This window comes from Bombina bombina, chromosome 6 (assembly GCF_027579735.1).
Source record: "Bombina bombina isolate aBomBom1 chromosome 6, aBomBom1.pri, whole genome shotgun sequence".
NCBI classification, from domain to species: domain Eukaryota; kingdom Metazoa; phylum Chordata; class Amphibia; order Anura; family Bombinatoridae; genus Bombina; species Bombina bombina.
In genome coordinates this window covers 118,841,295-118,855,154 of record NC_069504.1, presented here as the reverse complement: position 1 = coordinate 118,855,154, position 13,860 = coordinate 118,841,295, and the positions used below count along the sequence as shown (strand labels likewise).

The 13,860-nt window shown below is 42.2% G+C and overlaps 1 protein-coding gene across 1 annotated transcript in view; it reads left to right on the top strand.

Annotated features, from left to right (window-relative positions):
• The first annotated feature begins 6,589 nt into the window (after positions 1-6,589).
• Positions 6,590-13,860, top strand: part of LOC128662698 (laminin subunit beta-4-like) — a 315,199-nt gene continuing 307,928 nt past the window's right edge. Inside the window, exon 1 of the mRNA XM_053716585.1 lies at positions 6,590-6,789. Coding sequence (XP_053572560.1) covers positions 6,749-6,789 — 41 coding nt within the window. The 5' untranslated portion in view covers positions 6,590-6,748. The remainder of the gene's footprint in view (positions 6,790-13,860) is intronic.

Sequence of the window (13,860 nt, the reverse complement as noted above, 5' to 3'; positions counted from 1 at the left end):
TTCATTTCCACTCCCACATTTGGACACACATACCGAAACATTTTGGGCTGATCCTGGCAAGCACTAAAAATATATTTGTTGCCTGGATTGGGTTTAACTCCTATGAGTAAGTTTGCTCCTAATGTGGGTAAAGGTATTAAAGCGTATAGTTGTTTATCAATTCCTGTGTAAGCAGATCATTAGTACCACTGCAATAAGTGAGCGAAACCGAGGGTACTTGTAATGGTGATTCTGTTGCACATGAGTGTTATGGCCAGTGCTTCAATTAGAAATATGGAGACTGTTCATTTGTATGATGAGGAAAGAGGCATATAGGAGCGTTAATGCTCCGGATTGGTCAATTTCCTTAGGATTTGTGTGCCAATAGACCAATCATTCTGCAGTAATGGTTTTAAATGTATGTTAGCATTTAATGATTTTAAGGCGCTAAGAGTATGGCGTGTTAGCCAAAACGCATCAGCCAGCTTGTTTATACTGTTATTTCACCTCAGTTTTACCCGGGGGGGATTTGTTATACCCCATTATTTTAGTGAATATACTAATAAAGGATTTTTCATTTTACGAAACCCGGTTCTCCTGAATTATTGTTTTTTTCTGATTCAGTATGTCACAGTACATGTTGGCATTCATGGTTCCCTCAATTAACTGTATCTCCCCAGTGCTGGCAGCACTCATGCAGGCCCAAACCATGACACTCCCACCACCATGCTTGACTGTAGGCAAGACACACTTGTCTTTGTACTCCTCACCTTGACACCATCTGAACCAAATAAGTTTATCTTGGTGTCATCGGACCACAGGACATGGTTCCAGTAATCCATGTCCTTAGTCTGCTTGCCTTCAGCAAACTGTTTGCGGGCTTTCTTGTGCATCATCTTTAGAAGAGGCTTCCTTCTGGGACGACAGCCATGCAGACCAATTTGATGCAGTGTGCAGCGTATGGTCTGAGCACTGACACGCTGCCCCCTCCCCACCCCTTTAACCTCTGCAGCAATGCTGGCAGCACTCATACGTCTATTTCCCAAAGACAACCTCTGGATATGAAGCTGAGCATGTGCACTCAACTTCTTTGGTTGACCATGGCGAAGACTATTCTGAGTGGAACCTGTACTGTGAAACCACTGTATGGTTTTGCCCACCATGCTGCAGCTCAGTTTAATGGTCTTGGCAATCTTCTTATAGCCTAGGCAATCTTTATGTAGAGCAACAATTGTTTTTTCCGATCCTCAGAGGGTTCTTTGCCATGAGGTGCCATGTTGAACTTCCAGTGACTAGTATGAAAGAGTGTGAGAGTGATTACACCACATTTAACACACCTGCTCCCCATTCACACCTGAGACCTTGTAACACTAATGAATCACATGACACTGGGGAGGGAAAATTACTAATCGGGCTGAATTGGGACATTTCCACTTAGGGGTGTACTCACTTTTGTTGTAGACATTAATGGCTGTGTGTTGAGTTATTTTGAGGGGAAAGCAAATGTACACTGTTATACAGGCTGTACACTCACTAGTTTATATTGTAGCAAAGTGTAATTTCTTCAGTGTTGTCACATGAAAAGATATAATAATATATTTACAAAAATGTGAGGGTATGCTCACTTTGGTGAGATACTATATATAAATGCATATACTGTATATACACACACACATATATATATATATATATATATATATATATCAAAAAACAATATATAATTGCTCAACTTGCTCAAATCACAATCAAAATAAAATATAATCAAACAAATCAAACAAATGTGATAGTGCACAAAAAAGGATAAATGTCCCAGAGTAGGTAATCACGATGGTAATGAACATCAGGTGAACATCAGGGGAAAAAAGGAGAAACACATATAGTGAAGTCCTGTGGCTAAAAAATATATTGAAAGGAGTAAAGAACGGTACTCACATTCTCTAGAGCTTCAAAATCAAGCTCTAGATATTAAGGCACTGGAAACTCCTAAAAGGAGGCAAAGAACGATATCCCAGCTGGATTCAAACTTCACAAGGAATGGATCAGAAGTGGTAAAAAGATATGAACACTTTTTTAAAAACAAGTCACAAGGCATACAAGTGAGACTATCCCAGTCATAGACCACTGCAAACACAAGACGGTGATATCACAATGTTTGCTGTTGTGCCGTTTTGGTCCGGTAAGAAACAAGGCTCCGTCTCTTTTGTGATGTTACTATGCTCCGACGTACGTTTTGCCAATCACAACTTGGCTTTTCGAGGATAACTTCTAGTTCATGCTGATGTCCTTATATAGCTGTAACTCCACTTCTGATTGGATCCCGGATTTTCTTTAATCATATTTGTATTCCCTCCCTAATACAAGATTTACTGCTAAGTACATTAGGATACTTGTCTATGGTTTAACATAGGGTTTGGCATGTTTTTCCTGAAAGTTTTAACGTTTTCATAACACTGTATTAATTTACCTTACACCAAATAAATATAGCACACAGTACGGGGAGTCCCTAGGGATCTTCCATAGACATCCTTTGTGACAAGCTTTTTCTAAAGGCAAAAGACCTGAAGCAAAGACCAAATGTACTTGGTCTTAGTTTCTATATGTCAATATCTCTTACCTCAAGGCTTTTGTTGTAATGGCTTTATCTTATGTAAACTGAACATTAAAACATATGTGTGTATTAAAATAAAAAGGGAGATACAGATAAAGCCGCCGATATTCAAAGTATCGACAGACTGATGAGAAACTGGCTTTCTGGCCTCGCTGGCCTCACATTTTGTCGGTCTGCTATATTCTAAAAAAGAGGGCTCACCCACGAAGTGCTGATGAGTGCTGATGTTTCTCCCATAGAAAATAATAGGGATTGAGTCTTCAGCAAAAGTCCACCAACATCATCAGCAAAGGGCTGTATTTAAAGTATTCCATACAGCACAGACTTCAAATAATACGTACCTAACCTAACCTGTAACTAAACCTACACTACCGGCCTCACACTGGAAAATCTCGTCACTGAAAAGGTGGTGAGACAAATATGTCTGAAACCCTATACCTAACCTGCAGGGCTGCCTTGAATATATTGCACTAATGGTGATGTATCCCAGGTATAATGCACGTTACTCCCCTGGAACGTCCAGCTAACTGCCACAGAACACCTACATCTACATCATGTGTTTGCTATACCTGACTAATAAAGAAAAAAACATCCCTCTTATAACTATAGGAACTATAAATTATATACAGTTTCCTGTGTAATGCATATTAATTTAAAGGCATATGTAACCCAATTTTTTTCTTTCATGATTCAGATAGAGCATAATAGCTTAAACACCTTAAGACAATGCCTTACAAAATACCCATCTTAGGGCAATATTGTTAGGATAGGTTTCTTTTTCTGGCCAAAAGAGCTATAATCCTTTAAGGCAATGCTCCGAAGCATACATCCCTGCTTTTCAACAAAAGATACAAAGAGAAGGAAACAAAATTGCTAATAGAAGAGAAAGTTGTTTAACCCCTTAATGGCATCAACATACCTTGTACGTCGCCGGTTGTTAAGGTTTTTTTTTTGTGTATAATAAAACGGGTCCCGCCGCAAGTGGTGGGACCGCACTTTTATACCCTCCCTTCTGTTCACTGGAATTAGCATGGTCTCAGCACTGGCAGCAAGACCCCACTATTAATAATGCAATCCCCATGGAAAGACCAGCGATGTATACGGTACCTCACTGGTCATTAAGGGGTTAAAATCCCATGCTCTATCTGAATCATGAAAGAATTATTTTGGGTTTCATATCCCTTTAAGAGATTTACTAATTAATGTTAATTATGTATTTTGATACAACTTTGTATTGACTAATTTTCTACTGTAGTTTGTTTTTATAATTTATATTAGTTTGTGGCTATTGTGTTGATTATTTTTTTTTTTTTCATTAAATTGTTATGACTTTTTTTTTATACAAAACAGCTGCCTATATTATAATGAAATGTTCTGTCCTTGTGGAAACTTAAAGGCAATTGGGACATTTCTGTTGTCTTGCTATACAATAAAAGATCAACAACAAGTATAAACAGGTTTAAAACGAATTATCGACTTGCTTGCTGCAGTTGTTTTTCAATAGTAAGAAACTAACCACCACTTGCCTTATTTGCAGAAACCAATTCAGCTTTGAGTCTGCAGACAAGTCTACTCACAGTCATTAAAGGGACAGTCAAAACCAGATTTTTTGCTGTTTAAAAAGATAAATAATTCCTTTATTACCCATTCCCCAATTTTGCATAACCAACACAGTTATAATAATATACTTTTTACCCCTGTAATTACCTTGTATCAAAGCCTCTACAAACTGCCCCCTTATTTCAGTTTTTTACAGACTTGCATTTTAGCCAATCAGTGCTTACTCCTAGGTAACTTCACGTGCGTGAGCTCAATGTTATCTATATGACACACATGAACTAATGCCTTCTAGTGGTGAAAAACTGTCAAAATGCATTCACATAAGAGGCGGCCTTCAAGGTCTAAGAAATTAGCATATGAGCCTACCTAGGTTTAGGTAGGTAAGAATACCAAGAGCGCAAAGCAAAATTGGTGATAAAAAGAAATTGGAAAGTTGTTAAAAATTACATGCCCAATTTGAATCAAGAAAGTTTATTTTGGACTTGACTGTCCCTTTAATTTAGTATAAAGCAATATGTTTTGCAGTTGTTATCTGCTAAAGCCAATTAGGCAAAGATATGTAGCTGGATTAGCTTTGAGAAATCAGCAGGGTCTACAAATTCTAAATGCTATAATATTAATAAATTACATGAAAAAGGGGGGGGGGGGGATAGATAGTGAAATATATTGCTAAGCTGTTTTATTATGCTTAACTAAATATTTTATTTAAAAACCTAAAGGTGTTTAAAGGGACAGGAAACGTCAACATTTTCTTTCATGATTCGGATAGAACATACAATTACAAACAATTTTCCAATTTACTTCTATTATCAAATTTGCTTTATTCTCTTGTTATCCTTTGCTGAAGGAACAGCATTGCACTACTGGCAGCTAGCTGAACACATCTAGTTAGCCAATCACAAGAGACAAATGTGTGCAGGCACCAATCAGCACTTAGCGCCCACTAGTGTAGGATATGTGCATATTATTTTTCAACAAGGGATACCAAGAAAACTAAGCACATTTGAAAATAGAAGGGAATTTAAAAGTGTCTTAAAATGACAATGTTGACTTTCCTATCCCTTTGATGTCCCTTTAAGCCACTTGCTTCTAATGGGATGGACTTACCCTAAGTCACAGAAACTTACCATGCAGTATCCTAAATATGGATGCTCATTTAGTAGAAAATACTAAACAAGGCATCTAACAAAGAATAAAATGCTTGTTCTGTAGTTAGTACCCGCCCATGAGCAGCACACTTGTTGGAGAGTGCATTTTTTTTCCTTTTAGAAGCTGCCAATTATTTCATGGCTGGCCTGATCATTTTAGCAGCAGGGTACTCCTCTGTGAACTGACCACTAAACTAACTATTTAGGGCTAGGTTACAAATGGAGCGCTAAATTATCACGCACCTGCAAACTGGTAAATTGTCCTGTTTGCAGACCGCAATTATTAATTAGCCATTACAAGGCACTAGGCAGTTTTTGGGGTCTGAAGTTGATGTTAGAAATAAACAGCACTGAAAAGTGCATTTAAATTGCGGTCTATGAGAACTGTGTGTTCCCAGTAAATATATATTTGATATGCTTATATACTGTACATATACTGTATATATAGTTATGCGTTAGTATGTGTATATACACACATTAACACATAAATATATATATATCTATATCAGCATATACATATATATATTTACAAATGCTGCAATCGCTGCTCCACTTATCCCCTTCGCTGCGCTTAGGTTCTGATGTCGTATCTGTCGGCATCAGAACAAGGCTACTATTGGAGCCTATGAAAGTGTGCTCTTGTGAACGCAATGCTTCCCAGCAATGCGAATGCGAGCTCGTGTTCGCATTGCTATTAACTTGTAATACCAGCACACATTAGGGTGCGCTGGTATTACACAAAGGAGCACAAATATCACTTTCTTGAAAGATATTTAGCACTCAAAAGCAAAGTCTAAGGGCCAGATTAAAAGTGGAGTGCTAAATAAATTAAAATCATTACAATTATGGTGGAGATAAAAGTCTATTAGGGAATCACAGTGTGTTAACACAGTATAAAACAAAAAATCTGAGATGTTGGATATCTAATTTGCATATCTTACCCAGAATCCTCTTGTGCATTGGTAACAGTGCATATGGAGTTTACGGGGTAAAAGCAAGCGGGGATACTTGCCTAGGTGTGCTAATTTCCTATGTAACAATTTTTATTGATTTTTATATATATATACATATACAGTTTACTAGTCAGGGGTTAAAAGTTACTAGCTACTAGCCCAGAGAAAGAAACTTACTAGCCCACTCAATGTTAGAGATGCATTTTCTTACTCATCTGGGAATAGTAGACTGCATATAAACAGACAGAACTTTAAGAAAGAAAGAAAGAAAGAAAGAAAGAAAGAAAGAAAGAAAGAAAGAAAAGAAAAGAAAGAAAAAAAGAAAGAAAGAAAGAAAGAAAGAAAGAAAGAAAGAAAAAGAAAGAAAAAAAGAAAGAAAGAAACTCCACATGTGTTAGAATCTTTACTGTTGGTTTCTATAACCATCTGCCTGAGGGGAAAAACTTTCCTTTTTAATGGGAAATTTCTCAGGTATGTCTTTACTTGCTGTGTAGCTGCCGATGAACCAACTTGCAGAAATACCTTATTTTTTAAAATCCAGGTGAGATTTATTTATTTTTTGTTAAATATAATTTATGAATTGAATTTGTGAGATATAAACCATAATATTAACTTATCAGTAAAAAACTATAGAGTAATTATGCATTACAGTTTATAGATTTATTCATTTAAGATGTTTAATTATCTCTGTAAAGCACGAGATATTATCTTATGGTTACTCCATGCAGTTTTTTCTTTTTTAAATTAATTTAATAAAACTATTGATAAATATATCTTAAAATGTAAACACTAAAGTCACATTAAGTAAATTGAAGTTTTAAAGGATGTATAACAGCTAAAATTATCTTTAAATGAACATTAAATCAAGGCACAAATACAATTTAGGAATAGTTTGTGTTAGAAATAAAATATAAACAGAAAGTAAATAAATATGTTATTTCACAATAGAGCATTCTGCTACTGACTGTAACATATGTATATTTTTAAATACAAATATTTAAATGTTATATATGTGTGTGTGTGTATATACTGTATAGATATATAAACATATTATGAACGTGGAATATCAGAAAACGGAGGATAAAGTTTAGATTATGTATATGTACTTATTGTTTTTGTTATTGGAGGTATTGGATGGAAATAAAAATATACAGAGAACTGGAATATTTGTTAAGTAAAATTATTAGAAAATTACTATATTTCCCCTCCAGTAAGTCAAAATCTTCTTTACCTGAATCTTTGGTTTGGTTTTGTGTTCCAAAATGGAAATAACAAGCCTATATTTATTTAAAACAACAACAATTACCTTTATCATTACAGCAGTGTACTTATCTTACAGATATTACTATGTTTACAAAAGAGTTAAATGATATAAAACTACCTTTATGAATTTATAAGCTGTTAATGTTGCCTAAATGAAAAAATATATTTTTGCATAAACGTCAGTCCACTAAACTGTCCTATTTTATGTAAATATTCAAATATTCTGAAATCCAAACCATTCTAAAATTCAAAGCTTTTCCAGTCCCAAACAGTTTGGATACAGTGTTTTGTACCTGTATTTCTTTCTCAATATTGGTACCATGCATGTCCACAAAAGAATTCTTAGGAGGGGTAAAAATAAGTAATCTGAAAAACACATATGGGATATAAGATAGAGGGGTTAAGAAACATAGGGCAGTGCTATGACTGCTATCAGCTGTGTGCTGAAGGCTACACATTTTCTTGTCTAGTACCTACTTTGCTGTGCCCCTGAGCCGGTAGCTCTAGTTTGTCCTTCAAGCTAAGAAAAATGGGTACAATTTCAGGGAACACTACGGACTATTCTTTATGTATTTATGTTATGCATATGGAGAACTAGAAATATTTTTGTTTTTATTTTTCGTGGTGCCTGTTTAAGGCCCTCAGCTAATGTTATGTTATATGTTCTGTTTATCAAGCACATTTATTAAACAAGAAATCTCTCTATGTACAGTATTTGTGAATGTATAAGAATGATCTCCTTAGGGAAGGCTGCCCATTCTTATTGAATCTATGATAGTCAGAGCTAAACAATGAGGGCACTGACTACAGAAATGTAAATTACAGTAGAATCCACAGTTTGATTCTTTAATGTTTGAAAGTAGCACTGTGCTTGTTCTTCATAAAACTTAGAAACCTATTAAAATGTTTTAAAAAAGAAACCAATTGCTACAAAACTGAATACCAATATTCTAGCTCTTGGTGGTAGCCCCAGTTTAAATTAGTATTATATAAAAAAAATCTAGGGCCTCAAGATCAAAAACCAGTTAACGTGTAGAGAAAACATGTAAAATCTGTGTGGGCTATATTGGATCATTATATTATAATGTATGTTTGTCTCCTTTACATCCAGAACCCTGAATAGTCAAGCAAATAGCTCTCAACCTAACATTTACTTTCTAAAATTATTTGAGGGACCTCACAATACTAACAAGACTTCCTAAATAATATTGCCAGTACAAAGAACTCTAGATTATCAGGCAGGCCCCTAGTGTTTAAAGTACTAGAGTAGAGAGAGCATCAGGTAACGCTTACCGTGCTGAGGAGAGAGAGATCATCAGGTGCAGCTTGCAGTGCTGGGGAGAGAGAGATCATCAAATACAGCTTGAAGTGCTGGGAAGAGAGAGAGATCATCAGCTGCAGCTTGCAGTGCTGGGGAGAGATAGATCATCAGGTGCAGCTTGCAGTGCTGGGGAGAGAGAGATCACCAGGTGCAGTTTGCAGTGCTGGGGGAGAGAGAGAGATCATCAGGTGCAGCTTGCAGTGCTGGGGAAAGAGAGATCACCAGGTGCAGTTTGCAGTGCTGGGGAGAGAGAGATCACCAGGTGCAGTTTGCAGTGCTGGGGAGAGAGAGATCATCGGGTGCAGCTTGCAGTGCTGGGGGAGAGAGAGAGAGAGATCACCAGGTGCAGTTTGCAGTGCTGGAGAGAGAGAGAGATCACCAGGTGCAGCTTGCAGTGCTGGGGAGAGAGAGATCACCAGGTGCAGTTTGCAGTGCTGGGGAGAGAGAGATCATCAGGTGCAGCTTGCAGTGCTGGGGGGAGATAGAGAGAGATCATCAGGTGCAGATTGCAGTGCTGGGGAGAGAGATCATCAGGTGCAGCTTGAAGTGCTGGGGGGAGAGAGATCATCAGGTGCAGCTTGCAGTTCTGGGGAGAGAGAGAGATCATCAGGTGCAGCTTGCAGTGCTGAGGAGAGAGAGATCATCAGGTGCAGCTTGTAGTGCTGGGGAGAGAGATCATCAGGTGCAGCTTGCAGTGCTGGGGAGAGATAGATCATCAGATGCAGCTTGCAGTGCTGGGGAGAGAGAGAGATCATCAGGTGCAGCTTGAAGTGCTGGGGAGAGAGAGATCATCAGGTGCAGCTTGCAGTGCTGGGCAGAGAGAGAGATCATCAGGTGCAGCTTGAAGTGCTGGGGAGAGAGAGAGAGATCATCAGATGTAGCTTGCAGTGCTGGGGAGAGATAGATCATCAGGTGCAGCTTGCAGTGCTGGGGATAGAGAGATCATCAGGTGCAGCTTGCAGTGCTGGGGAGAGAGAGATCATCAGATGCAGCTTGCAGTGCTGGGGAGAGAGAGAGATCATCAGATGTAGGTTGCAGTGCTGGGGAGAGATAAATCATCAGGTGCAGCTTGCAGTGCTGGGGAGAGAGATCATCAGGTGCAGCTTGCAGTGCTAGGGAGAGAGAGATCATCAGATGCAGCTTGCAGTGCTGGGGAGAGAGAGATCATCAGGTGCAGCTTGCAGGGCTGGGGAGATAGAGATCATCAGGTGCAGCTTGCAGTGCTGAGGAGAGATAGATGATCAGGTGCAGCTTGAAGTGCTGGGGAGAGAGAGATCATCAGGTGCAGCTTGCATTGCTGGGGAGAGAGAGATCATCAGGTGCAGTTGCAGAGAGAGAGATCATCAGGTGCAGCTTGCATTTCTGGAGAGAGAGAGAGATCATCAGGTGCAGCTTGTAGTGCTGAGGAGAGATAGCTCATCAGGTGAAGCTTGAAGTGCTGGGGAGAGAGAGATCATCAGGTGCAGCTTGAAGTGCTGGGGAGAGAGAGATCATCAGGTGCAGCTTGCAGTACTGGGGAGAGAAAGAGGTCATCAGGTGCAGCTTGAAGTGCTGGGGAGAGAGAGATAATCAGGTGCAGCTTGCAGTGCTGGGGAGAGAGAGATCATCAGGTGCAGCTTGCAGTGCTGGGGAGAGAGAGATCATCAGGTGCAGCTTGCAGTGCTGGGGAGAGAGAGATCATCAGGTGCAGTTTGCTGTGCTGGGGAGAGATAAATCATCAGGTGCAGCTTGCAGTGCTGGGGAGAGAAAGAGAGATCATCAGGTGCAGCTTGCAGGGCTGGGGAGATAGAGATCATCAGGTGCAGCTTGCAGTGCTGAGGAGAGAGAGATTATCAGGTGCAGCTTGCAGTGCTGGGGAGAGAGAGATCATCAGGTGCAACTTGCAGTGCTGGGGAGAGAGAGATCATCAGGTGCAGCTTGCAGTGCTGGGGAGAGAAAGAGAGATCATCAGGTGCAGCTTGCAGTGCTGGGGGGAGAGAGATCATCAGGTGCAGCTTGCATTTCTGGGGGGAGAGAGAGATAATCAGATGTAGCTTGCAGTGCTGGGGAGAGAGATCATCAGGTGCAGCTTGAAGTTCTGGGGGGAGAGAGATCATCAGGTGCAGCTTGCAGTACTGGGGAGAGAGAGATCATCAGGTGCAGCTTTCAGTGATGGGGAGAGAGATATCATCAGGTGCAGCTTGCAGTGCTGGGGAGAGAGAGAGAGAGATCATTGGCTACAGTTTGCAGTGCTGGGGAGAGATAGATCATCAGGTGCAGCTTGCAGTGCTGGGGAGAGAGAGATCATCAGGTGCAGCTTGCAGTTCTGGGGAGAGAGAGAGATCATCAGGTGCAGCTTGCAGTGCTGAGGAGAGAGAGATCATCAGGTGCAGCTTGTAGTGCTGGGGAGAGAGATCATCAGGTGCAGCTTGCAGTGCTGGGGAGAGATAGATCATCAGATGCAGCTTGCAGTGCTGGGGAGAGAGAGAGATCATCAGGTGCAGCTTGAAGTGCTGGGGAGAGAGAGATCATCAGGTGCAGCTTGCAGTGCTGGGCAGAGAGAGAGATCATCAGGTGCAGCTTGAAGTGCTGGGGAGAGAGAGAGATCATCAGATGTAGCTTGCAGTGCTGGGGAGAGATAGATCATCAGGTGCAGCTTGCAGTGCTGGGGATAGAGAGATCATCAGGTGCAGCTTGCAGTGCTGGGGAGAGAGAGATCATCAGATGCAGCTTGCAGTGCTGGGGAGAGAGAGAGATCATCAGATGTAGGTTGCAGTGCTGGGGAGAGATAAATCATCAGGTGCAGCTTGCAGTGCTGGGGAGAGAGATCATCAGGTGCAGCTTGCAGTGCTAGGGAGAGAGAGATCATCAGATGCAGCTTGCAGTGCTGGGGAGAGAGAGATCATCAGGTGCAGCTTGCAGGGCTGGGGAGATAGAGATCATCAGGTGCAGCTTGTAGTGCTGAGGAGAGATAGCTCATCAGGTGAAGCTTGAAGTGCTGGGGAGAGAGAGATCATCAGGTGCAGCTTGAAGTGCTGGGGAGAGAGAGATCATCAGGTGCAGCTTGCAGTACTGGGGAGAGAAAGAGGTCATCAGGTGCAGCTTGAAGTGCTGGGGAGAGAGAGATAATCAGGTGCAGCTTGCAGTGCTGGGGAGAGAGAGATCATCAGGTGCAGCTTGCAGTGCTGGGGAGAGAGAGATCATCAGGTGCAGCTTGCAGTGCTGGGGAGAGAGAGATCATCAGGTGCAGTTTGCTGTGCTGGGGAGAGATAAATCATCAGGTGCAGCTTGCAGTGCTGGGGAGAGAAAGAGAGATCATCAGGTGCAGCTTGCAGGGCTGGGGAGATAGAGATCATCAGGTGCAGCTTGCAGTGCTGAGGAGAGAGAGATTATCAGGTGCAGCTTGCAGTGCTGGGGAGAGAGAGATCATCAGGTGCAGCTTGCAGTGCTGGGGAGAGAGAGATCATCAGGTGCAGCTTGCAGTGCTGGGGAGAGAAAGAGAGATCATCAGGTGCAGCTTGCAGTGCTGGGGGGAGAGAGATAATCAGGTGCAGCTTGCATTTCTGGGGGGAGAGAGAGATAATCAGATGTAGCTTGCAGTGCTGGGGAGAGAGATCATCAGGTGCAGCTTGAAGTTCTGGGGGGAGAGAGATCATCAGGTGCAGCTTGCAGTACTGGGGAGAGAGAGATCATCAGGTGCAGCTTTCAGTGATGGGGAGAGAGATATCATCAGGTGCAGCTTGCAGTGCTGGGGAGAGAGAGAGAGAGAGATCATTGGCTACAGTTTGCAGTGCTGGGGAGAGATAGATCATCAGGTGCAGCTTGCAGTGCTGGGGAGAGATAGATCATCAGGTGCAGCTTGCAGTGCTGGGGAGAGAGAGCGATCATCAGATGCAGCTTGAAGTGCTGGTGAGAGAGAGATCATCAGGTGCAGCTTGAAGTGCTGGAGGGAGAGAGAGATCATCAGATGCAGCTTGCAGTGCTAGGGAGAGCGAGAGATCATCAGATGCAGCTTGAAGTGCTGGGGAGAGAGAGATCATCAGGTGCAGCTTGCAGTGCTGGGGAGAGTGAGAGATCATCAGGTGCAGCTTGCAGTGCTGGGGAGAGCAAGAGATCATCAGGTGCAGCTTGCAGTGCTGGGGAGAGAGAGATCATCAGGTGCAGTTTGCTGTGCTGGGGAGAGATAAATCATCAGGTGCAGCTTGCAGTGCTGGGGAGAGAAAGAGAGATCATCAGGTGCAGCTTGCAGGGCTGGGGAGATAGAGATCATCAGGTGCAGCTTGCAGTGCTGAGGAGAGAGAGATTATCAGGTGCAGCTTGCAGTGCTGGGGAGAGAGAGATCATCAGGTGCAACTTGCAGTGCTGGGGAGAGAGAGATCATCAGGTGCAGCTTGCAGTGCTGGGGAGAGAAAGAGAGATCATCAGGTGCAGCTTGCAGTGCTGGGGGGAGAGAGATAATCAGGTGCAGCTTGCATTTCTGGGGGGAGAGAGAGATAATCAGATGTAGCTTGCAGTGCTGGGGAGAGAGATCATCAGGTGCAGCTTGAAGTTCTGGGGGGAGAGAGATCATCAGGTGCAGCTTGCAGTACTGGGGAGAGAGAGATCATCAGGTGCAGCTTTCAGTGATGGGGAGAGAGATATCATCAGGTGCAGCTTGCAGTGCTGGGGAGAGAGAGAGAGAGAGATCATTGGCTACAGTTTGCAGTGCTGGGGAGAGATAGATCATCAGGTGCAGCTTGCAGTGCTGGGGAGAGATAGATCATCAGGTGCAGCTTGCAGTGCTGGGGAGAGAGAGCGATCATCAGATGCAGCTTGAAGTGCTGGTGAGAGAGAGATCATCAGGTGCAGCTTGAAGTGCTGGAGGGAGAGAGAGATCATCAGATGCAGCTTGCAGTGCTAGGGAGAGCGAGAGATCATCAGATGCAGCTTGAAGTGCTGGGGAGAGAGAGATCATCAGGTGCAGCTTGCAGTGCTGGGGAGAGTGAGAGATCATCAGGTGCAGCTTGCAGTGCTGGGGAGAGCAAGAGATCGTCAGGTGCAGCTTGCAGT